This window comes from Balaenoptera musculus, chromosome 5 (genome assembly GCF_009873245.2).
Source record: "Balaenoptera musculus isolate JJ_BM4_2016_0621 chromosome 5, mBalMus1.pri.v3, whole genome shotgun sequence".
Classification (NCBI taxonomy): Eukaryota; Metazoa; Chordata; class Mammalia; order Artiodactyla; family Balaenopteridae; genus Balaenoptera; species Balaenoptera musculus.
This window is the reverse complement of record NC_045789.1, coordinates 120,157,360-120,183,750: the sequence shown is the minus strand read 5'-3', so window position 1 is coordinate 120,183,750 and position 26,391 is coordinate 120,157,360. Positions and strand designations below refer to the sequence as shown.

Below are 26,391 nucleotides of genomic sequence, written 5' to 3'. Positions count from 1 at the left end.
TCTTGAGAAGATACATAACTCAGCAACATTACAGATTTAGTTTTGGGTGAGGAGGAGGCTTTACGTGTGTCTGAGCACTACGTGTACTTGCATAGGCACTAACATAATTGGCACTATTTTAGGTTCGAGAAATATAGAATGAACACAACAGACAACAACTGCTGTCATGGAGTTTAAGTTCTAATGGTGGGAGGCAAAGAACAAAGAAGAAAAATATATAGGGTATGATATACAGTGCTGTGGAAAAGCACTGGGAAAGCAGGGAAAAAAAAAAAGCAGGAAAGCACTGGGATGGAGAGTAATTTTAAATGGGGGAGGGGTAGGTAAGATCTTAATAAAGAGATGACATTGAAGCAATTACCCATTTGGGGTGGAGGGTGGGATGAGCCATGAGGTTATCTAGGAGAAAGATAGTTCTGGGCGGCCAGAACAGGGAGTGTACACGAGAGGTTCATGGACCAGCAGTGTGGCCAGGACATAGAGCAGAGTGAACAAACAGGAGGACACTGAGAAAGAGGTCAGAGGAGCACAGGCTAGAGTGTCTAGTACCCTGTGGGCCACTATAAAGAGTTTTGCTTTCTCTCTGAGATGGGAAGCCATTGAAAGGTTTTGAGCAGAGGAGTGAAATGAAATGACATATTTTAAAGACCCACAGTGGCTACTGGGCTGAGAATAGATGGGAAAGGGGCAAGAGGGGAAGCAAAGAACATTGCAATAATATTGCAATAATCCAGGTAGGAGATGATGGTGGCTTGATCAATGCGGAGATGCTAAGCATCTTGCCCAAGGTCACATATCTAGTAAAGGATGGAACTAGGATTTGACACAGAGACAGATGTCAGTAACTACTGGATGTTCTCAAGAATTTTCATGTGAATAAAATCAGGAAGTAATCATTAAAGTTTCCATTTTGAAAATTTATAAAATTGTATGTTTACTTCACTCTCTCCTTAAACTGGGAAGTCTCTAGGCTCTTGTGGCAACATGCTACTCTCCTTTCTGTGTATGTTTATAGAGAGCCTAAAAAATGTTCAGATAGATTGGGTATAGGCTGTGAGGAAAAAGAGGAGTCAAGGATGACTCCACAGTTCTTAGTCCAGAGCATGGAATTTGTCATTGTCATGGGGAAGACAAGTTTTGTGAGGGAAGATCAAGAAATAGCTTTTATATAAGTGGATAAGGAGGTACCTATTAAGCAACCAAACAGGTATGGTGAGTAGGCAATTAATATAGGTGCCTGGAGTTCAGAGGTGTGGTTCATTCTGAGTGCCCCAGGTGAACTGATTATTAAATATTTTGATTACCATGAGATGTTAAGTATTTTGAATATTACTTTTGATAATGTCTATTAAGTGGTATTGCAGTTGTCTAACCCATTTAGTACATAATGTGCATATCCAGGTTTATTTTTACTAAAAAGCCACTTTGATCATATAATTCCTTTCCTCAAGGGTCTTTAGCAGTGCCCCATGGCCTATGCAATAAACTTAAAATTTCTTAGTCTGAAATTAAAAGCCTTTCACAATTTGATCCAAATCGACTTTAGATAGACCACATGAGCCCCCCTCTAGTTACACTGAGCTTGCTATAATCCTTCATATTTAGGCTTGTCTATCTCTGCTTCATTTAAGTTGCTCCCCTTACAATAATATATCTCAGTTCTCACCATCTATGAAAATCCTATCCAGCCTTCAAGGCCCAGCAGAAATTCCAACTCCTGCAATAATGATTAAAGCTCTGAATTCTTACGGTCATGTCTCTCTCTCTCTCTCTCTCTCTCTATATATATATATTTATTTATTTATTTATTTATTTATTTATTTATTTATAGATATGTAAATTTCATTAGAAGTAGGAACTTTTGTTACTTTTGTTTATTTTCCTTTGGAACCCACTTAGTGCCATGTGCATAGTAAGTGATGTGTAAATGATTGATGGTCCCTATCTTTAAGGTCATATCATTATTAACATCTAAGCTCTTCTATGTATTATCATAGACAGCAACCCCAGGAAGAAGACACCTCTACTATCCCTAGTTTACAAATGTGGAAGTTGAGACTTAGGGGTCTTAAGCATCATCCCCAGATTTACAAGCAGTGAAGGTAGAGCTGAGATATGAATCCAGATGACTGGACTCTAGAGTCAGATGTTTAGTCACCACTACGTACGTACTCTGTCTCCTACCTAGATAGCACATTCACTTAAAAATCTATGCAAATAGATTCAGGAAGCAAAGGAGGTTTTTTAACCCCCATTCTAAATGGATATTAAAGAAAAAGCCATGTTTATTTTACCTGCCAAAGAATCCCTCCAAGCATATATAGAAATGTGATGATCTCTCTTGAACTAATTTTGAGAGAATTATCATCAACCGGAATGATAGTTACAGACCACTGACCGGTAGTTCCTTGGTCCTTTACTTCACCATATTTCCCTCTGTTAATTATTTTCCTCTAGAGATTATTTTATTCACTTGAGAAATGAGGACACTTCAAAATCACTTTGGAAACATGGAGTGACGTGTCCATTTCTCTGAAAGTTATTGCAGCTAGTGAGACTTCTCATGAAACAAAGCTTGACTAAAAGCCAGACTCTTAAAGTATATAGCATATGTGAAAGGGATGGAGGTGAGGTGAAGAGGGCATATGTAACAGAAAATATCCAGTTTATTCCTAGGACTGTACTAATGCAAATTCCTTTTTTCTCAAACCGAACTTGGGACACTCCAGAAGAGTTATTGTTTATTCATAAATCACCACTTGGCTCTCTGGAGCTAATAGAAAATCTGTTTGTTGTTAAACTGCCATAGCAGAAAAAGAGGGGAAAATTTATAATGAAAAATGCAGATACAGGATTTCCATTCAGTAGAATCACTCACATCATGATGGGCTACAACGATGAATGTGCAACAGGATACCCACACAGAGGGGACCCAAAGACGACAGTGCCTGGCAAGAAAATGTTCTTTCTAACCGTTTCTTTAGGTCAGTGTTAACACATCCACAGGGTTATTATTACCAAATACACAAATAAGGCTGAAGGGAACCTTGAACCATATATAATTATGTTTTGTGTGTGTGTGTGTGTGTGTGTGTGTGTGTGTGTTTGGGGCAGGGATTGAGAGGGAAAAAATATATTTTTATGTTATTGTCTTTTTTATTCTTTTCTGATGAGTAGATTTTACTGTTAATGAAGTGTCAGTCTCCAGGAAATCCCTGCTTATATTCCCTAAAATCGAATCATATGTGAGTCATAAGTTTTACCTTTAGAACTCTGAACAATTTCATTCCCACTTGTATTTTTGGATATTGCCTTAAGGAAATATCATTCTATTTCACTCAAGTGTACCCCCCAAACAGACCAAGAAACCAGCAGAAAGTAAAAATACACACACACACACGCACACACACACACTCCAGGTGGAGAGAGCCACAGATATCAGGGGGCGTGACCAGTTCAGGAAGCAGAGGGAATTCAGTTCGTCTGGAGCCCAAGAATTGGAGATGGGTAGAAGATCTAAAGGAGAAAAAGGAGGGCCAAATCTTAGCCACCCATTCATTCCCTTTTAAAGAATCTGAATTTCAGGAGTTTAAGGATTTATCCTACGTATATGTGGATATCAAATAAGGAGGTCTAAAGAAAAACGTAAATTAAGTGACTGACTAAATTCTTCCTTTTCTCCTTTCAGCAACACATTCTTTCCTTTCTATATTGTTGCCTTGTCTTCTGTTCCCTCTGCTCCAAGTCAAGAATGAGGTCTTCTGCTCTATCACGGCCCATCTGTGTAGCTCCAAACATCTGCTTTCCGTGCTTTTATCTGCCTTACTTATAATGTGCTCCATTATCTCAGTGCCCTGTAAAACGACAAGCCAACTCATTAAAGCTAAATGTTAGTGCAAAGATTTTACTTCCATGGGATCATGGAGAAAATGTGGACAACCTATGGAAAAGACAGTCTTGAGACTTTAAACTTGAGAACCAAGTTTAAACTTCCTGCCAATATAGAAGATTAGTTTTTACGAACAATACCCAATAACTTTGTAATGAATTATTTTCTTTTTAGTTCCATGAGAATTATGTATGACTCATTAAATTCTGCACAGCTAAGCTGACATGTATAAGGCGTTGCCAGAAAATCCTTCCCTTAGGGAAGCAAGGAACTGGGCTGTCAAAAAGTCAACAGTTACCTAATTGATCTGGAAATACAGTGAAGTTACGGCAGCTAGTCTACTGAGGAAAGACTTGGCTTGCCTAGGCCTTCTGTGGTAACTTCTTCCTCCAGTGGGAGAAACTGCCAGTAAGGGAAGAATGGCAATTTACATACCATAGCAAGGCTTATCTGCCTTGTGTGTTAGTCACAGCCTGCAGCTTGAGACATGCTGGGAAATCCCTATCTGGAAGAGAAGAAAAGTTATAATCACACTTGCTGTGCTTTTAACCTTATTCTGTATAATTCACATACAGAGTCACTTCTGTACATTTTCAGTGAAAAACTGTTGCTATTATTTTCTATCATCAGTTAACTATTTGTGTGGTATTTTAAAAATTATATATATATTTGCTCTCACTTTAAAAGACACCATTAAGAGATATTTTCTTTGCTTTTTTCTTTCTGCTCTCCAAGACTCCAGGAAAGCCAGCTTCCGTGACACATTTCCTACAGTCCACAACTAGAATGAGTGGTACAGAAAGTTCTACGGAGCATGCAGAGGTAAGAACGCATTTCTAGGGGATGAATTGACCATATATATCATCGACAGCATTGCTAATGGCGAATTATGCAATGATTAATAAGAGTAGAAATGGCTAGTTTGCTTTCTTTAGCTAAGAGCTGCTCTATATATTTCAAGAATGTTATTCAACAAAGGAAAAATATCTAGGTGACTGGTTACATTTCCTTTGACACCTCTGAGCCACATTTCTTCTTTTACAAAGTGAGAAATAAAATCTTGTCCTGTCAGCTTTTCAATTCTATGTGTTTCATATTTTGCTCTTGATTTCAAGGAATTTGGTTTAATGTAAAATGTAAAAAGAATATTATATTTGTGTGGTTAGAAATAAAAGCTATTATAGCAATAGAGTATCTATGGTGAAATACTTCTATATACGTAATTAATACCACAGTCATTGTTCTGTTACTGGTTACTGCAACAGATACTTACTAATTGAATGAATGAATGAAAGTGCTTTCTTAAAGATTTTTTTAGAGGTAACTAATATATAATAGGAAACTGAGACTTTTTGGTACATTTAGGTATTTATTTAGCAGTCTCAGCACTTGGATCTTTTAGAAGTTGGTCTGGGTATTAGGGTAAATGAGAAATCAAGGTCCAAATACTTTGAACACAGATTACATTTTATGGGGAATAAATGTTCTTTAAATGAGCCCTTAGAAGGACCAGTGACTAAAAATCTTTCTATGCCTTTATTAGCAACTGGGAAGCACAGCAAAAACAAGTGAAAAGTTTCCCCAAAACTTTGTATTTAATTGATTTTCTTTCATTTTAATGCACACCTAAGACATATGAATGGTGGTAAAATGTTGATTAACCCTCAGAGAAATCCCTAGTGATACATTTATGACTTATAAGCCATGCCTATTGCTGTGCTTCCTCTGTCTTGCAGATTTAATATCTTTACTAAATCATTTTATAAATGATTTTTATAAAGTTATTTAAAAATAACTCATTTATAAGAAAATCAAGGGTCAAAATATTTCATAATTTTTTTCCAGAGAAAATTATATATGGAAAAAAATGCATACTATCTGATTACTCTTAATCTAGATTCCCAGAAAGTAGGGTCATACAAATATTTGTTGGTCACAGATTTTTTTTTTTTGGTCTATATCACAAATAGAAAAAAGACTTTTTGAGGACCTAAAATTCATATTCCGAAGCATGGTATGGAATGGAAGAAGCTTGAACTTTAGTGTAACTAATGATAATCAGTGGTATTTATTAAAAATAGAGGTGGGATAAATAGGTGGAGCACAGAGGATTTTTAAGACAGTGAAACTATTCTCCATGATACTACAAATGAGAGATACATGTCATTACACATTCGTCTAAATCCATAGAATGTACAACAGCAAGAGGGAACCCTAATGTAAACTGTGGATTTGGGTGATAATGATGTGTCAATGTAGGCTCATCTATTAACAAATATACTGCTCTGATGGGGGATGCCAATAACGGGGAAGGTTACCCATTTGTTGGGGCAATAGGTATGTGGGAAATCTCTATACTCTCCACTCAATTTTTCTGTGAACCTAGAACAGCTTTAAAAAGTAGTCTATTAAAAAGAAGATAGAGGTGCTATGGCTCCCTTTCAGAAATTCTGATCAGTGTTCAGGGTGCCCTATGTTTAGCAAGCTCCCAGGGTGATTCTGATGTGCTCTAGTGGTGAGAACCACTGGTCTAGAATCCAGTCTCACCGAATCTCTGCTTCACAGAGCCCAGGACACACTAAGTAGTGTTGGCTCACAGCATTCTCCAAATCAAAGATGCCTGATATTTAGTCTGTGCTGATCCAGAATAAGTCGAGTCCCTTGGAAGTCTTCCTAAAAAAGGGAAATCTCAATTGCAGGACCCAACATATTTGTCACCTGGAAATTGATGTCACTTCTGGCACCGGGCTAAACCACCTTGAGGTCAGAAGCAGGTATAATCAACCTACAGAAGAATGGCTTTTTAAATGCAGTCTTAGTTACACATGGATCTGAATAGGAAGTAGCTAAGAAAACTAAGAACAGCATCTATAGAGGTATAAAATACCATCAAATCCTAAAACATTGTGAGACAAAGGTAGGTAGAGAAAAGATAGAAAATAGTTTTATAAATCATTTCTAATGAAAAAAGTCCTTGAAATCCTATGATGATTGCAAAACAGCATTTCCTGTAACGCTTGTGGCAAAGGCCAACATGTTTTGAAAATATTTCTTAATTTCTCATGAATACCCTTAAGCAATTTCGTGGTCCACAATAGCTATTGAGCCTGAAACTGAATAGCAGATTTAGGGACGACCCTCATTACCCCATTCATTGTATTACTTATATGACTCAGCCATGCGATGGTTTTAAGACTACTGAGTTAAAACAGAGAAAACAGTACTTAAGAAAACTTTGTTGATGGTCGATTTAGACAGATGTCAGGGAGTTTCCAGAGCTTTTGTGCTTTCTTTAAATGAATAATATTTTTTTTAAAAAAACTGAAAAGAAAGGTGGTTAATTTTTCACCATACCAATGATTTATTATTAATCTAAATTTGTCACCTAGTAGCTTTATACAAAGGGCTGGTTAAAATTACAAAATACCAGACAATCTATGCCCACCTCTATAACATAATCATAATGATGGTCATTGAGGTAGTTAATTTATTGTATTATTGTTTCAGAATCAATTTGTTGCCATTTAACTGTAGTGTGTTGGTCTTTTTTTCTTGGTGGTTCTATCACTTCTCTGACTTTTGCCAGGGCCACTCTTCAGATCATGGGTATGTCTACAAAAATGAGTTTTTAGAAATGTTTACCAGGTAAATACCTAACATATATCCATGAAACTTACTTGATTTCTATATACATTATACTCTGAATTTTCATTTTTTTGGAAAAGGATTGAAATACAAATTCATAAAATCTTAATTTCTTGCTTGTCCATTATATAGATACATTTGTAATTTATTAGAGAATTATTTTGGTACTTAATTCATATAAAAGAGTCTAAAATATAAAGCTTTGTCATCAACAGGTCTCTATGAAGGACTATGGTGTGAGCATTATTATTGCTAAAATATTTTTATGGATTACAACACAAGAGTTTGTGAAGAGAAGCATTTCTCCTGTTTATAGACTGTTCTGTTTCACTCTTTTTCTTTTTTTTTTTTTTAAGTGGACTCAATCATCGAGAAGAAAGAACTTAACAAATTCCCTTGAACAAAAGATAAGGTGCCTGGAAAAACAGAGAAAAGAGGTAATTTTGAAATATTAGTTGAAGCAACATGTGCCGTGGATTAATGCTGAGAATAAAATGGGCACCTAGTGCCTTTATTTTTGTTATTGGGTCACAGTATTTATCTTAAGGATACTGGACTGCATTATTTTGAGAGCAAATACTTCTTTCTTATTCACCTACATATCTCTTACTTGGTCTCTCAGTGCTTGTGCAAATGAATAAAAATGACAAAGCCATAAATCCAATAATTATCATCTTAATTTTTTTTTAAACTTAGACATTTCCTCCACATGGGCTAGGTGAGCTTATCATCTGTGCCCTTTATGCTTGGCACTTGACACACCTTGAAACTCAAACTGTCAGAGGCTTTATTGCATCATTGATTAGGTGCTATGACTTCATGAGTTGGGCATCTGACCAACAGGGGTTAAGGAGCATTATCATAAAAGAAATTTGTTTTAAAATGTCATCGGGAATGTGATGGATATTATTTTGAGTTCTGTTTTTCTGAGTTTAATGAATATTAGAACCTCTTTATTCTCCTTGACAGAGAAAGAGGTAAAAAGTAAACAATTTTGGCACTCTGTTGTCAATTTTGTAATTCCTTTTCGAAATCATTTTCTATGCTACAGCCTTCATGTCTTCTTCTATGGTTTCCTCTACCCTTCTTTGATACTGCATAAAATAGTGTGCCCTTCTGGAAAATTACTGAACTATAGCAGAGTAATGTTACCATAGCATAGAAATGTTAGTCCCTAAAATAACAACAGATCAGGGATCTTTACATAATAATATTATATAGTCTTATACTAAATAGTCATATCTATTTCCAGCATAAGAGTTACCTAGCAACTGCCACTCTGGATTAGATATTTTGTTTTGTAATTAAGAGAAAGTCTTGCTACATTTTAGTCATTGTGACAGGCTTCTCCATGTCTGTCCCATATTTATAGGTGTTGGAATTTCTCTTAATGTGGAAAGTTGTAGACTTCCCTTACAAGAAAACTGAAAACAGGTCTCAGTGTTTTTTCTTTCATCTATTTGGCACACAGTTTTAAAACTTTCAAATTGTTTGCAGCCTAAATTGTTTCTAAATATTTTCTTATGACAAGACTATTATTCCCTGAAAAACCTATGCTTCCAAAAAGGTGATATTATCCATTAGCTGAGTATATAATACAAATCATGTACTGAGTTTTTTAAAAAACACAGTATTGCAAGCAAATGATTATCAGTTAATTGAACTTGGAATTTTTTAATATAAATTCTGCCTTTAAAAAGCTAGAAGAAATATTTCACTATAAAAATCAATGTAAGCACAAAAAATATGGAAAGGTTTGAAAAAAGGCCCTTCAAATATTAATAAATCTTACATAAACCCATTAATACTTACAATTTTTTATCAGATTCTGGTTAGATTAAACAAGAAGATGAAAATTCAAATAACTAAGCAAAGTTAGAAGTTGCTAATAAACTGTTCAACTGACTAGTCAAGATATACCTAAGGCTTAATAGTTTTTCATATGTGAACCAATTATGAAAGGCGAATGTGTTCAATTAACTTATCCCAGATCTACCAGAACTTGGTGGAAGGAATACTGTCTTCACCCATGGCTTCCAAAACCTTAGTAGCCTCGAAAAGTGATTTCATTTTGGCTAAATTTCCAAATGGGCAAAATCCTGTGTTGATTTACCAAATTTTAATAATTTCAGCTCCTGGAAGTTAACCAGCAATGGGATCAGCAATTTAGAAGCATGAAAGAGTTATACGAAAGAAAGGTAAACACCGCTCTGTTTGGTATTTGCTTTAAATCAGTAATCTGGGGGAGACAAGTATGTGAAGATTCTCATTGATTTCAACTACAGGAGATTTGTGGATAGCCAGCTGTCTGTTGAAAAATGATAAGGGGGAGGGTGCTGAGTGCATTATTGGCCTCTTGGTACTGAAGATTAATGAACGAAGGAACGTGTCAGTGAAATGTCTTAAGCATGGCAAAAGAAAGGTACTAAATATAGCCCCCAGTGCTGTCTCTAGAGTTCTTGCCCACATTTATCATAGCTCACACAGTATCCTGGCCTCGGCTTTGTTACTAGCAGCCATAAAAACACAAGGTCATAAGTGCGGTGAGAAATGGCTTAAAGTTCATACTTTTTTATGCAAGGCTACTTCTCTAATTCTTTACAGCATAAGCTGTTTTCCACAGAAAAAGAGACAAGCAGTGTTAGCGGTGAAAGTGTGAGGGGAAGTGGGGAATCCCTTCTTCTCTCCAAAGCATGTTCTCTGTCAAGAAACTTTTGCTTTGGTGAGAAAGAAATTTTTAGGAGGAAATATATTTTAAAGGGTAAAAGTCAGTTTATAGTTTAAAACCATTCCATGTTCTAAAAGAGAGGAAAGAGAAAGTAAACTCCCCCAAATAATTCAGAATCAAGAAACTTGACCACAAGTGAGTAATACATTAGTATTGCTCTTTTCTTCCTCATTTTGATAGAGTATTAAATTTGGAAAGAGCAGGATAACGTTTCACTACACCAGGCCATGGTCAAGCCACCTTATAATATTCGGTCTGGACAGCTTTGGGATCTCCGAATTTTAAGGCACATGATCCCAGAGAAAATTGTTTAAGCTGCCTTCCTGAACGGCTTGCAGCTGCATGAAGACCCAGGGTTAACAATGGTCACAGTTCCCATCTCTGATGAAGTGCCTGTCCCTAAGGCTTTTCTCACTGGACCCTTGTCACTCAGACGACTAATTTGGCATTTAGTAGCAGGTCAGATGCTGCAGGTCACTGATGAGTTAAAGGTCATGTCTGTTTTTCGGCAAGGTAGGCGTATTCACGTATCCCCTATGCTTCGCTGTCCTTTTCAGATCAGATGAGGCACACCTTGCGAGCTGAGGATAGAATGACAAGCCTAGAAGGCTCCCTTAAGATCTACGGGTCTATTTCCTCGAAAGTGGCGCGGTCTAAGAGAAAGGAGGCTGGACGCCGTTTTGGTGTTTGCTTTTTTTTCTTGTAGAGGAAACTTCTTTTTAAAAGCAAAAGACCCGATCTTGGTTTGGGGCGGTGGGAAGAAGAGCCACTCCCTAGGGGACGCCCAAGACTGAGTCAGTTCTGTCCCCGGGTGCTTAGGCTGGGAATAAATCCAGGGGTTTGTGGGCTTCAGGCGAGGTGTCGGCAGCTGTCTGTGAACCACTTCTACAGGTCGCAGAGCTGAAAACGAAACTGGACGCCGCAGAAAGCTTCCCGGGCACGCTGGAGAAGGAGCTGCCGCAGAGCCAGAGGGAGAGCGACCGGCAGCAGCGCGAGGAGGTGGGCGGGGCTCGGGGAGCGACCTCCCCGCCCCCAGGAGCGCGCGGTAGTGGGTGGGGGCGGGGGCACCTGCCTCCAGATGGTTGAACACCAACCGTTTATTCAAATCAACCCTCTGCAGAGCGGTGACCGATGGGCAAGGCTGTACGGGTTACGCAAGTCCCCAGAGCCAAAAATAGGGGCCACTTCTCTAGAATCAGAAGGCGGGAGGTTCCCGGCTCACTTCCTTCTTTGCCGCGCAAACAGGCAGACCTTCATTTGCCCGGCTCCTTCCGCGGGGAGAACTGAGCCGGGGCTTCGGGGTATCTTTCTCGGACATTGCCGCCTGGGAGAAAATTCATTCTGCGTTTTTGCTTTTACTCATACCGATCATTTTTATTACCAGTGTTGATGATAGGACAATTCCTTGTATTTGTACAGCTGCTTTTCAGCTTACAGAGCGCTTTACAAATAAGTGTTACTTCTGTCATCTTAAAAATATAACATTTTTGAAAAGTATCTCACCCTCGTCGTCTCATTTAACATCCTCAGCCCATCTGTGAGGAGGCTCTTATTTTTGCCGTTTTAGAGATGAGAAGGCTGAGACGTAGGGCTTCGATGACTTAATGTCGTCGATCATGTAGCACGTGGAAAAATGGGACTTGAGCCCAGTCTCCAGACTGGAAGCCCCCTTTAATCCTCCTGAGAACTAGAAGGTGGCCATTGAGGTGATGGCCTCTCTTAAAACAGACTCCCGGTTTTACTTTAGTTATGGGACTCCATGGATTTGTAGAAAATGGGAGGAGACCCTTGAGCTCTAATGGCCTCTCACTTTTTTCAGGCATGTTAGGAAAGAACGAGAAGGGTGGATTTTCTCAGGTGAAGTCTTGTGATGCAGTTGGCTGTATTTTCAAACGTGCACAAATCTTAAGGCAAGGTCACAAATCAGTGCAGACATCATCAGCCCAGGTTCCCTTCCTTGCTTAGCAACTCCCTTTCTGCCACGTAAGAACCTTTCGGTTCCATGTACTCGCAGCACAGGAATCATGGTAATTTTTTCCCTATGCAGTTGGGACCATTTTCTTGTGGAAATAATTTTCTCTTAAACTATGCTAGGTTAGAAAAAGATTGGTAAATTTTCTATGTGTGCATATGGACCTATTCTGTTTAAACAAAGGCAAAGAGAAGTGTTTTCACTTTTAAAGAAAACGACTCACCTAAAGTGGATTTCTTTAATCATTGTGATGGGAAATATTAGCTATTAAAATAATATACTTTAACATATATCTTAGCTACTTCCTCATCTCGATTTACCTAAATTCCAGAATGTTTATTTTACTGGGTTAAAACTGCAGTCTCATTAAAAATTCAATTCACTTCACAAAAAGTTTACTGTCCAGAATATAAAATTAAGAGATAGGAGGCAGATGTTGTCTGAATCCAGAGTCTGTTAGTGTCTAAGCCACCGACCTTGCTTCAGGTACTTAAAATACTGGATTCCTTGAAGGTGATCTGGAAAGTGGAGGAGTGATGGCAGTTGGACTAGCTCATCTCCACCTTTTAAAAGTAATCATCAGAACAATACAGTGCTCTGAATAATTATCTGTGGTGAAATGTCTTTTTTCCTGAGGTTTTATCTTTTATCCTCTTCTCCTTCTCTCACCAGTCCTGAATGATGCAGGATTGGGCTTTGAGATATTTGGTATCTTTTGTTGCAATGACACTTTGCATATTAGAACTTTCAGTTATTTTTACCGAGTCACTTTTTCATCACCTTGTAAGGGTGCATAGCAAGTAGCTTTTTCTGCAGACCCATTTGACCCTTGAAAGTGAGGAGTGGGGATTCTGATTGCTTGTTCTGGGGTCACGAAACTTAGTAGCAGTAAGGATAACATAAAGATTTCTTCTATCCTAATCCTGACCTCCACCCAGAGATTATTGCTCAAATGGAATGTTAAGTGAAAATCTAGCAGGTCCTGTTTCTTGTTTGTTTGTTTGTTTGTTTTTTATTTCAGAAGTAGTCCTACAATATCATCTCATCTGAATTTTATTGATTTTGAATTTGTTTTCTTGCTTTCTACTTCAGAAGGAAAAGGAGAGCCTAAATGAAGAATTACATGAATTGAAGAGAGAGAATAAGCTTTTGAAGGAAAAAAATGCTCTCGCGAACCAGAAGAAGCAACATTTTGAATGCGAAATAAAACGCCTCAATAAGGTATCAGGCCAGGTGAAGCTGGAGAGATCAAGTGAGAGGTTTCTGTATAAAGAGCACTTTCTGGGCTGAGGCTCACAGCAAAATCCACACTGCAATGCAGCTCACAGTCTCGGGGGCTTGCACGGGAGGTCTCTGTAATTGCATAAATCACTCCTCTCTGCTTCGTTCAGCCATACTTGGCTAAGAATGTTTTGGGGGAATTCATGTCTCTGCAAAGAATTGTCATTAAAGAAAGAGATAAGGAGAAATTATAGAAGAGAGTAAGAACTTTTTTTTGGTAGTTCAAAGAACCACATAAAGCAAGTGGGTGTTTGCGAATAGTAGCGTTATCTCTTGGTCAACCGCAAAAGTTTCCTGAGGAAAGCAGGCTGCTCTTTAAAATCATCACTGTGGAGCTGCTGAGTGTAGTACAGACTATCTGGAAGCAGGCTAAACGCCAAACCCAATAATGAGATGGCAGCCTTCCTGAGAATAAGCCTAAAACTCACCTTTAATGGGGGGTTGGGGAGTAGGGTGTAGGTCTATTAAGAAAATGCTGATGATTTAATGCCTTTGCTCCAACAATTCAAAGGAGCCTGTGAATTGTTGCAAAAGGATGATGTGTGTGTGTGTGTGTGTGTGTGTGTGTTGTTGTTGTTTTAATGGACTAAACCTTAATTTTCTTGGGGGGAGGGATTACTGACTTGTTCAGGGAAAAAAAATAAATCCTTTGCTGTTGACTTTTCCAAGAGCCACGTCGTATGTGGACCATAGTAATACTTGTAGTACATGGTTGAGTTGAGATAGTCATCTCTCAAGCTAGATATTTCTTGACCAAAGTAACAGAAATTATCTTCTAAAAAAAGAGTAGGTGGTTGACTGGCCTTAAACACGTGCTCAGTGCTTGCCTTTGGGACCATGTGCCATCTTGTAGTTAAGTAGTGTTCAGAGGTGTAACTTAAATATCCCCAAAGTGTTAACTATATGCCTGTATGGTTGATAGGGTGCTTTACAAATGTCATGCTATGTTTGATCTGTTTATAGGGCAAGTTATTATTCAGGAGAAAATGAGAAATTGGAGACTGACTTCGTAAACAATGTACTTCTCTGTCGTTTAAGAGAGAAAAACAATGTTCAGAGATACAAATTCAGGGCAAATGAATTTTCTGTCTTAATCACTGCTGGAAATCCTTCGCAAATGAATTAGAGGAACTGACATTAATTGAGATTATATTTGAAATCTCTCCCATTTTTGATATGTTATTACTTATCAGTTTTCTTCTGTTCTCTATTTCTATAAATGTAGGCACAAGGATATAAAGCCTGTAGAAATTAAAACAGCCAAGAACTCTGTTTTTTACTCAAACCCATGTATAACCTTCATTTTTGTGTAGGTGTGTTTATAGAAAATTTTTTTTAATTAGTAAAAACTTTAAAACTCATGATTATAATCATAAAATCTCAATGAGAAAAATTAATTTGAATAAAATTCAGAGCTTGTCATCTTCTCAAAGAGGATTTTTCTGGTTATCTTAATTAAAATTGCATACTCCACTTCTAATATTTCCTGTTTTAATTTTTCTTTGGAATTCATTGCATTCTAGTATATGCATAATGTCTCATATTTATTATCTTAATTGTATCCTGTCTCCCAGTCTCGACTGTAAGCTCCATGTGGGCAGGATATTTGCAGGGCAGACTTCTCTCCTAGGCAAGATGGACACAGTATTAAGGGCCCACAATACTTACAGTGGCCCATTAATATGCTTAATTCCTCTTAAAGTCAGAGGAAAAAAACTAAAGTATGAGGTTGAAAAAACATTTTCATATTAATATTAACATATTCATCTTTGTAAGAATGCAATTATAATATATAATTTTACTACATATTTATTTGGAGGAAGGGACTCACAAAGACAACAGTCATAATGGGGCCCTGAGTTTCTCTATTTTGTTCACTGCTATATTCCAAGTGCCTAGAACAGGGCCTTGCTCATAATATGTTCTTAAATATTTGTTGACTGGATGAATGGATGAATGAACTAATTAATGTAATTTGCTGGTACATAATATGTTCAGTAGCCAACTTTGGCCCTGAGATTCATGCTTTAATAGGCGTAACACATTACTTATGAGTAGTAAGAAAAAATAAAAGGTACTTCAAGCCGGAAAAGATTTCATCTCACACATGTATACCTTCAACTGTCACTTTAAAAACATAGGTAGAAAGTGATGAGCTATAAAGAGATTTTTTTTCTCATTTTTTTCTCATGTAGTGCAAAGAGATTTTTTTCTCATTTAGGTTTTTTCTCATTTAGTATTAGTGTCTAATGAAATGTAAGAAATTATTATTTTACAGTATAGATTTTTCTTCTGTTCTCTTTTACCACTGTAATAAATAGAAGTTACTCAAAATGATGATTTGGGTAGCTAATTGTGCACACCATTCATCACAGCATGGAAATTTGGGGTCCACCCTGCTTGCACAAACCCACTGCCTGCTGACCCGGTCTCAGCAGAAATTGGTAGCATGTCACCTTAGCAATTAACATATGGTTTTCAGAAGTTCACACAACTGTGTGTACTGAATTTTACTTATTTGCTTTGAGGGAGATACCTAAGGGCATTGTTTTCATCAGGTTCTTGACAGAGAAGCCAGATGTTTGATCAAAGTGAGAGAAATTACCTGAGGCTAGTCAACCAGGGCCACCCATGGGCAAAATTGATGTGTCTGACATCTTGCCATTGTGAGATGGGTAGATCTGTTTAGTATATCCGTGCTTATGGTAAACTGCTGCTCTAGAATAGGTTACAGGTGTTTGTTCAAGGAAGTTGGAAAACCCCAAGATGGAATAAATGTCTACTAGACTCACCTTTCGTTTATGACTCATTTGCAAAATTTCTAGAAGTCTGAATAGCATGAAAGGTAGATCAGAAAATTCAAATATTACAAGACCTACAAAAATAGTCTATTCATAGCTGTAGGATATAGAACCAGCATATTTGATTATCTTGACTCACTTGGCTCACCCCACCCTAGATTCTATTACTAGTGACACATTTTTTAAAAATATAACTATTATGATAATTCCTAGAACTATGTAGCTTAGCAATAAATTCTAACAAAACATAAATTATTAAACAACTTCTGTTGTCTAATAATTCTTGGAGGAAGAAAAAAGTTCTTGTTTTTCTTACAACTACCTGAAAAATGATATTTACATCAGGCTAGACTATAAGACATTCTATTAGGAAATTTCTAATCTTAACTATGCATATTTAAGACCTTAAATTTGCTTTTCTTTTCTATCCTTATGACCATATTGTATAGTAATGCAGGGAAGTGAGTTACTAATAGATTCATCAAATGAACACCATCGAAGCTACTAAAGAAATACAGAGGTAGTAAAGTCTTGGAGCTTTGGAAGTGAACCTTTTCTATTTGTATAGAGGACTCATTTGATAATGAGCAAGTAGTCATATTGTGTGTGGGCTCTGAGACCACAACAGGATGAGGTATGTTCTGTCACAATTTTTGGTGGCCGTTTTATTTAACTCATCATGAGCCAGAAGTCTTCAGAATAGAGACAATGTCTTTCATATAATCTGAAAAAGTATAGTATATATAAGAGTGCCATGGAATTATGAGTAAGGATGATGATCTGGTTGGCAAATCTAAGTGTCTCTTATTCGCTTCACTTCCTCACCCCACGGTGAAAACACCAAGTTGTACTGCATGTCAAGAAAGCAGAGCACTCTCTCCACCCTCTAGTGGGTTAATGGATGTTTTATTGGAGAATAAATATGACTGTGTCTAGGCCAAGGCATGTTATGCTGAAGGAGTACAGAGCAGAACCGTACAACAGTGGATAATGAATCTGCCTGGGTTTCCATTTATGTGAGTTTCTCTCTGTCCTGTAAGGGACATGGTTATATAGCAGAAATACATTATTCAAAATGCCATCTGATGGGGATATATGTATATGTATAGCTGATTCACTTTGTTATAAGCAGAAACTAACACACCATTGTAAAGCAGTTATATGTCAATGAAGATTTTTTTTTTAAAATGTCTTCTGAGATCAGGAGCTCAGCTTTTGAGGAATGCAGATTCTCAGGCCCTGCTTCCAGATATACTGATTCAGGATCCCTGGAGGCAATACCCAGGCGTGGGCGTGTTTGCTACCTCTCCAGGTGATTCTGATGCTCCCTAAAGCTTGAGCCTTATTGATGGAGCATATATTTGACTGAAGCGGAGACTCTAGAGAATGGCTGTGTATCTGTTTTCCACTCATGGTTGACTAGGTGGAAGGGGCTATAACACCAAAGCCTTCTCAAGTAACAATGAGAGTTGAATAACATAAGCACCATCATGGAAAAAAGATGGAGATTCTGAAAAAAATGCATATATGAAGAAAGTTACTCAGTGATGAAAGTAGCATTAAAAATGAAATTCTACCTTAGGAGTGCATTTGAGATGACTGTAAGAATTGTAGAGAAATTCATATGATGTGGCAACTCTCAGGCCAACAGTGTGCTTATCTTATAACACAGGCTCTTCAGGATGCCTTGAAAATGGAGTGTTCTTCATCTCCTGAGGACTGTTTGGGGAAGTCTGAAATGGAGTGCTGCCATGAGGAGATGAGAACAGAAATGGAAGTGCTCAAACAGCAGGTGAGAAGTTGAAAGTGGAGCGATCATGCGGAGAACTTAGGGCCCATTGTTCACGCTGCTTTAGCCAGTTCTGGAAGTCCTCCTATTCAAAACATGTCAAAGGTTTTTGCATATATTTTCATCAGAATTACCTAATTTTAAAGCTTTATGGGAAAATATAGATCCCCTAGTCCAACTCTCACACTTTATAAAAGAGAAAATTGAGTTTCAGATGGGTTAAGTGGCTCGCCCAAGATCCTACACTTAAAAAGGGGGCATGCTAATTAACCTTTTAGTGAAATTCTATTAGCACTGGGTCTAGAGGGTTTCATGTAGACATGATTTATTTTGAAGACACTATTAACCCAAACTCTGGACCTTTTCAGAAAATGGTAGCAGCCGGGCTATTATTCTGTAGCTGTAGGCCTCTGGGCTTTTGAACAATGAGGGCAGCTTTAAAGGGAATACTCTGCACAATCACAGTCACTGAAGAGTCAGGTCTGTTCACCTACCCCTACATACACATGGCACCACCTAGGAATTTACTGATGTACAATGGTTTCCTCCTCCTACCTCGCCCAACTTCACTCACTGTTTCCAAGTGCACAGCAAGAGTAAAGGATGTTCTCTCTAAGCTTCTGCATGCACCAGCAACATAGGGCTGTGGGGATATAGCACTGCCTAAACTACTTGAGTCTAATTTTAGTTCAGCCAGCTGGAGCTGGCTTAGCTGAGGAGCCACCCATGCATATCACATCTCTTTTCCTGTAAGAGGTTAAATAAACGAATATAAGCAAAGGGCTGGAACAGTTCAAAGTGATATTGATAAGTACAGGAAATATAGGAATTCCAGTCCCGGAAGCACACATTGTCAGTAATATGTTAGCAATGGCAGGGGCAGGGGATAGGATGTCATAGAACAAAGAGCCGAGAAGTATTATTTTCTGATGCCCCTGGGTATGACCTGTTGGCTGTTTTGCTCTGAGCAAGTGCCAATTACAAGGATTCCTGATGCAATACAAGGAAGAATAGAGCAATTGTGATATTGTTGTTGTTATTTACTTTATTGTTATTACTTCATAGGAAGTAACCTATCTATAAATCTAAAAAATTCAGAGCATTTGACATAAAGTTGGATTTTCTCTTCTATCAACTCAGTTTGAATAATCTGCTTCATTACATTCAGGATCAAATATACAGCTTGAAAATAGACCCATGGAAAGAATAAGTGTATAATCAGAGTGTTAAAACTGCCAAATTCTCAACCCCTAAAGTACCACTGGCGCTAGCCAGGATTCCTCTGAAAAAGGTACTGCTTACGTTCAGACACCTGAGTCATCCTCAGTGCTCCCATATAATGTACACCACATGCGAGAGAGTTGCTCTTACACGTGTTTACCGTAAAGGTTTAATTCGTATTTGATACAGACAATGGCAGGTATTCTTCTCATAAACCCCAAGAGTAGACCAGAATCCATCTCCTTCGTTTCTGTATGGCCCTTTTGCTAGCTTTCGGCATTCACATTTTAACTGTGCACATTTCTAATTGGGTACCCACAATCATTACATCACCAAGTGCTGCGTGAAACCCTAAAGGATTTAAATTCACAAAGAAACTGAGCTTGAATCTTGGCCATCTAAGTGATGAAATTGCTATCAGTGCTGTGTTTGATACAGAGTGTTCTGTTCTAATCAGATGGACTTCTCCCACTTCAGATGCCTCTGGTAGTTATTTACAGAGCATTGGTTTAACTGTGTCTGGATTTGAATCTCAGCTCTCAACCAAAAAAAAAAAAAAACACCCCAAAACAAAATGTCAGCTTGGCTGGGTATAGTTCCCTTGAAACCTTCTGGTGACTAAAGCCTTGAAATTAAATATGTATATCTGCATCTAGATCCATGTAAAATGTTTAATTCCCCCCCTTGCCTATTACATTTTGTTCTATTATTATTGACTTAAAATTGATAATCCTTTAGTTAAAATTTGTTGCACTGTTGCTGATGGTGGTGCAATGTGCATTAACTTTAATAGACGAAATCTAGCTACTAGGTTCGCATGTAAGTTGTAGTTTAAATCTGGTTTTAGAGGAATTCCTTTGCTTCATTTCTTAAGCTTCATTTGTTTTCATAACTCCACATTCTAGTCTCCAAGCCATCAGCCAACACTACGCCAATTAAAACAACAATAATTAAATCTGTTTTTGGGGGTTGGTTTTGATTACTTTTCTGGAATATTTGGAGTACCTCTTGAGAGGCATTCCACTAGAATGTTACTCTTTTTTATGATATACTCCCACAATTATTTATAAAGGCCAACTCTGGTGAATATCTTTCAATAAACATGCTTTGCTTTCCCACATACATGAGCCTTCCATTTCTGTCTTGTGCTAAACTTATAATTTATATTTAGAAACTTTGGCATGTCAGTTTTTAGTGGCTTCACTTAGCAGCTATTGTCAGTAAACTGTCTTTCAGAACTTCAAGCAATATTTATACATCAAAGCCTTGTTTTAGAGATGGATGATTTGCTCCAAAACAGTGAAACTTAACACTGATGGGGTGGGAGGAGCAAGGCTTCATCACAATAATGGAATATGCAATAAAAAATCGGTGAGGGGAATTATTTTCAAAATATCCATGTTATTACTTTACTTATGAATTTCTGATATATGCTCAAGGAGAAAAAAGTTGAGAACTGCCATTATAAACAAAGTGAAAGATAAAATTATAGTCATATGTATCAAGATAGAGCCCCACCATAAAGAAATATTCATGAAAAGAGAACGGGAATGTCTCAGATTGGACAAATGCAGATAGCACCACTCCAGAACTCATTTAAATGGCTTAAGAGAAAAGGAAGCTAGCAGTAACAGTAAGTTAATATTTCCTAGGTGCAAATATACGAAGAAGACTTCAAAAAGGAGCGATCAGACCGAGAAAGACTTAATCAACAAAAAGAGGAGCTACAGCAAATTAATCAAACTTCTCAAACCCAGTTGAACAGGCTGAATTCTCAGGTATAAGTCCAAATAATCTTTGCCAGCACGTATGTATTTTATTTTTATTTTCTCATTTAAAAATCCAGACATTTTGGCTTCTGTTAATTGCCGTTGGATTTTTTTTTTTTTTTTTGAGAGATTAGCACCTGGTATGAAATCATTCTTAAACAATCCTGTAAAGAGATGAAAATGACTAGAGATTTCTTTCATCTTAAGTATATTAAGGAGTTTTCCAAGAAATCGGATTCCAAAGACTTTTATAAAATCCAATTCTTTTGATCTTTTTCTCATAATATTTATCTTGGTAGAATGGGAGTTGGAACTACCTAGCACTCAAATTCAAAGCCAAAACACTCTAGTACAGTAAAGTTGTTTCTAAATTCTTATCAATTTCTTTGAAGGGCTATGTTGGAATGTTCCTGTCTTCTAAAAACACACATACTAAATGTCATTTATATACCTAGTGAAACCAAGAATTTTGTTCAGTGGGTTCCCAGATTTAAAGTAACTGGAGTGCTCTCAAGGAAGCCAGATAATGTTAGCCACTTTATTAGAATAGAATATTAAATGTAAGCATACTAAAATTAGGTGCAATAGAATTTATTAAACATAGACTCGGGAAGTTGCCGTGATGGGTAAATATTGATGTTAATGAGGGAAATGTAGCTAACACAAATTTGGCTTAAGAAAAAACAGTGAACCATGAAATTTTTAATTTGCAAAATTATGCAGTGTTTTTCAATAAACAAGAAATTGTTGTGGGACAGGCTGTGACAGCTCTGTAGCTTCAAGATTCTTAGTCTTAGAAGAGATTTTAAACTTTGTCATCCCCTTCTTCCTAATACAAAGTAGATTGTGAGTTAAATTTAGTTTCTTCTTTGACATCTTTTTTAAAGATTAACTTTAAGTTCCTAGTTTTACATGGAGAATTATTTGGCAGAACCATTTCCTTTCTAAGAAACTGGAAGGAATAAAATAACGGTAAAAATATAATAAACTGCTTTTTCTGAAAATAATTCATGCAGCATACTTTTACAACAGTGGGTGAGAAAATGTTCTGATTGTTCTTGGTGAGAAAATCACTGTCTCAATTTGTATGCCTTACCTGCAAAGCTGCCTTAATTTTTTTGAAGTTGTCACTGCACAAATCATTTTACTTCCTGCCATATTTTAATTTTATTCATTCTACTACATTAAATTCAGATTGATGATAAATATTTGTCTAGACTGGCAATGTTCTTGCCATTATAAAAGCTGTAGTACAGCCAGAAACACACAACCAGATACTTACATTGTAGACTGTAATTCACAGTAATTTTCATTCCCGTGTCATCTGTAATTTTTGACTGATATCAAAAAATAAATGTATTGTCTAATTACAGTACAGTATAACTGCTTATGAACTAGGGGAGGATCCTAGTGATATGCTAAAACTATCAAAATTTTCTATATAATGATAATCCAAGCATCTATTCTTCAAAAGTCTCATTTACTCAGGTGAAAGGAAGACAGAATTCACCAGATGTAATAGATGATTTAACAATCTATGTTAAATGTATTAACAGCAGATTAAATGCCGTGATAGAATAGGCATTACCTTATTTGAGTAGCATATTACCTGTGGTCCAAACGGACCACTTGACCAAAGGAATTTTTAGGTCAAATCGATCTGCCACTAGTTGCTTACATACCAGAGTTTATTCTTCCTATCACGAAGGACATTTTAAGGCAATGACTGGTAAAACAGTCAGTGTGGTGAAGTGAAAGATACTTAGGAGATACTTAAGGATAAAAGGCCAATGTTCATGCCTGCTTTGACAATCAGTGAGGACCTTGATCAAATATTCAACCTTTCTGTGCTTTCTTTTCTTCATCTGTAAAATGAAAAAGTTGGAGTAGATGATCTCTAAAATGTTTCTTATAACTCTAAAACCTCTGTCTCTAAAAGTAAGTTGCTTAACCTCTCTTAGCATACTCACCTGTAAAATATAGATAATGATACCTACCTCATGACTTCACAAAGTTGTTCTCAGGGTTAAGTGAAAAAAAATCTATGCAGAAACATCTAGTTCAAGTAATGATTCACAGGTATTTCATAAATAATCTGATGGAAGGGAGAATTTTTAATAGTTTCATTTAGTTGTATAATTAGCCTGCCACATTCAGTGCCTCGTAATCTAATTTTGATGCTTTCTTTCTGCAAGGCATTCTGCTATATGCTGTGAGGGAACTAAAAAATGATCCATTCTATTAAAAGACTCACAAGATAATGAGGGGGACATATATAGTCTGTCCTCATCATTTTTGCAGATTCCATTTTTGTGAATTTGCCTACTCACTAAAATATATTTGTCACCCCAAAATCAATTTTTGTGCCACCTTTAAGGTCATTTGTGAACTTGTACAGAGCAGCAAAATACTTGAGCTTCCTGACACACTTGTTCCCAGTGGAGGTCCAACAGGTGATGCTGTCTTCTTCTTTCAGATCTCATACTGTAAAAAGCGTCCTTTTCATGGTCTATATAGTGCCACATTTTTCACATATTTGTGCTTTTTGGTGGTGATTTCACTTTTTTTAAATAAATTTATTCTATTTATTTTATTTTTGGCTGCATTGGGTCTTCGTTGCTGCATGTGGGCCTTCTCTAGTTGTGGTGAGCGGGGGCTACTCTTCGGTGTGGTGCATGGGCTTCTCATTGCGGTGGCTTCTCTTGTTGTGGAGCACGGGCTCTAGGCGCGCAGGCTTCAGTAGTTGTGGCACACGGGCTCAGTAGTTGTGGCTCGCGGGCTCTAGAGCACAGGCTCAGTAGTTGTGGTGCACGGGCTTAGTTGCTCCGCAGCATGTGGGATCTTCCCGGACCAGGGCTCGAACCCGTGTCTCCTGCATTGGCAGGCGGATTCTTAACCACTGCATCACCAGGGAAGCCCCCGGTGATTTCATTTTTTTTAAGTGGCCCCCGAGCATAGTGCTGAAGTGCTGTCCAGTGTTCCTGAGCACAGGAAGGCTGTGACGTGCCTAATGGAGAAAAGGCATGTGTCAGATAAGCTTCATTCAGGGATGAATATAGAGCTATTGGTCATGAGTTCAATGTTAATGGATCTATAATATTTATTAAATGAGGTGTCTTTAACAGAACACACATAAAACAAAATAATGTATTGATTGATTTACAAAAATGGCATGACCAGAAGCTGGTAGGAAACTAAGCCTGCATTTCCCTGGGAGAAATGGGTCAGTGTTTGCTACTTCAGTATTCTCAGTGACTTTATAGAGCATAACTACCATGAATCATGAGAACTGACTGTACATAGTACACATTAGACTATAAAAAGTCATATAGTAAATGTAAAATGCTATCTATATGGGAGGACCAAAGGAGAGAATAATTCTGATAGGTAGGACTTGGAAAGATATCATACAGTAGGGGACATTTGACCTTGCTTTATAGGGATATAAGGATGACAATAGCATTACTAAAGAGTCCAAGGAAAACCAGCTTTCCCTAGATGTGTCAGATGTTGGGGGAACCCAGCATAGGTGACTCTGCTGGATGAGGTTGGACCTTAAATAGTGAGAAGCATGAAGTGTAGCAGTGTGCCTTTGAACAAGTTATTCAGCATCTCATGCCTTAGTGACCTCATCTGTAAATAGGAATAATAATGTTAAGTATCACATAAGGGTATTGGGAAGATTGAATGTGAGTTATTAAGTGTAAAGCACTTAGATCACTGTCTGGCATGTATTAAGTGCATATGCAACTTCTAAAATTTATTGTGGAAGCCTTTGACTGTACAATTGACCAATCCCAATTACATTCAATAAGCAGTAGAAGCTGTTTCTATATCCATATCTATGTCTATATCTATATTTATATCTAGAGCTAAATACATCAACCTAAAACTGAGAATTATAATGGCCCCAACAAATTGGAATAACAATTTTAAACTATCCAACTTTCCAAACTTCATTTGGGAATTTCAAGATAGAACCAGTGCCTGTCTGAAAAATCCAAAACTCAGCTATTTTCGTTGGCATGACTGTCATCAATGCTTCACCCCCTGGATTTCTGAGTAGATCACTGCCCTCTGGGCCAAGAGTAGCTTTAGAACATTTGAGCTCTTTCTGATATACAAATGCCTTTGTTTTGTCCACAGATAAAAGCTTGTCAGATGGAGAAAGAAAAACTAGAAAGGCAATTAAAACAGGTATGTTGATCCTTACTTAAATTCACCAGCCCTCTTGTCGTGTTTGAAATGCCAACTTTAAGTTTTACTCACACATTTATTCCCAAGTACAGCAGTTCCACATGGTCCCAACTGAAGGCATTTTCAAGCTCTGCTACAGATGGCCTAGGACAACTCATGCTTTTCATTGTCAACTAAAATGTCAGTGGAGAGTTAATGCTTAGGTACCACCAAGGCCTCTCAACCCTAACACTCTTGAAAAGCACATGTTACAGAACACGTTTTTACAGTAGCACAAGCTTTAGTGTGTGTTCATGCAAACGGACATTTCTCCATAGACTCACAAACTCCTGGGAAATATATTTCCTTGGTATTCCTTGCAGTTGCTTCCACAACAGTGGAAAACTACGTCAAAGACTTGTGCCTTCTTTTGAGAAAGTAGAGTGTCTTCTTGGGTATTGGAGCATTCTATTCCATTGGTTCGCTAGTAGCCTTAAGGAATGAATATTGTTTCTCTTAATTCCTAATTTTCTCTCTGGACTTTAGTTATGTCATCAGTGTCTCTGGCTGCAGTTTAAGAAAATTTATTTTATGGCTTAAAGGCTGGTTCTTCTTAAGCAAGGACTCTGTGAAGATAACTCAGAGACACAAAGTTAACTCTACATACATTTTCAAGTGTTTCTAATTTCTTCAACATGGAAAAGTAGCTACAGCTTCACCTTAAGTAAAATTTGGCCTGTGAGCTTCATCTGTATCAGTCCAGAGTCTGCATTGACAGGCCTCCTATCTTGAATTTGTATTATGCCAGATTTAGGCTAAACCTTAAGATTTCAACCAAACTTTGTGGTTGTATAAAACAAGTGTCAGTGTGATTCCCCAATTTCACCCACTTCCCGTGAACCAACAGCATTGTTCTCCTCAGATGTATTTCCCAACCAGTAACTACGGCTGGAATTTCCACCTGCGGGATCCATGCCTACCGACAGGCCCTGGGGCTGTGCAGGATCTACAGAGGTTCCCAGTAAGTAAGAGCTCTCATTGCAACAAATAAGTGCTTATATCTCTAATAAGTGCTAATATTCTCTTTTGGTAGAAATGATGTCTGTCTCAGGAATTTTGG

The 26,391-nt window shown here is 37.5% G+C and overlaps 1 protein-coding gene across 1 annotated transcript in view; it reads left to right on the top strand.

Annotated features, from left to right (window-relative positions):
• The first annotated feature begins 4,411 nt into the window (after nucleotides 1-4,411).
• TNIP3 (TNFAIP3 interacting protein 3) overlaps nucleotides 4,412-26,391 on the top strand; it is a 34,510-nt gene continuing 12,530 nt past the window's right edge. The window contains exons 1-9 of the mRNA XM_036853356.1: nucleotides 4,412-4,711; nucleotides 7,891-7,971; nucleotides 9,667-9,732; nucleotides 11,154-11,261; nucleotides 13,327-13,455; nucleotides 17,989-18,108; nucleotides 20,979-21,104; nucleotides 25,242-25,292; nucleotides 26,194-26,292. Of these exons, the coding sequence (XP_036709251.1) occupies nucleotides 4,676-4,711; nucleotides 7,891-7,971; nucleotides 9,667-9,732; nucleotides 11,154-11,261; nucleotides 13,327-13,455; nucleotides 17,989-18,108; nucleotides 20,979-21,104; nucleotides 25,242-25,292; nucleotides 26,194-26,292 (816 nt within the window). The 5' untranslated portion in view covers nucleotides 4,412-4,675. The remainder of the gene's footprint in view (nucleotides 4,712-7,890; nucleotides 7,972-9,666; nucleotides 9,733-11,153; nucleotides 11,262-13,326; nucleotides 13,456-17,988; nucleotides 18,109-20,978; nucleotides 21,105-25,241; nucleotides 25,293-26,193; nucleotides 26,293-26,391) is intronic.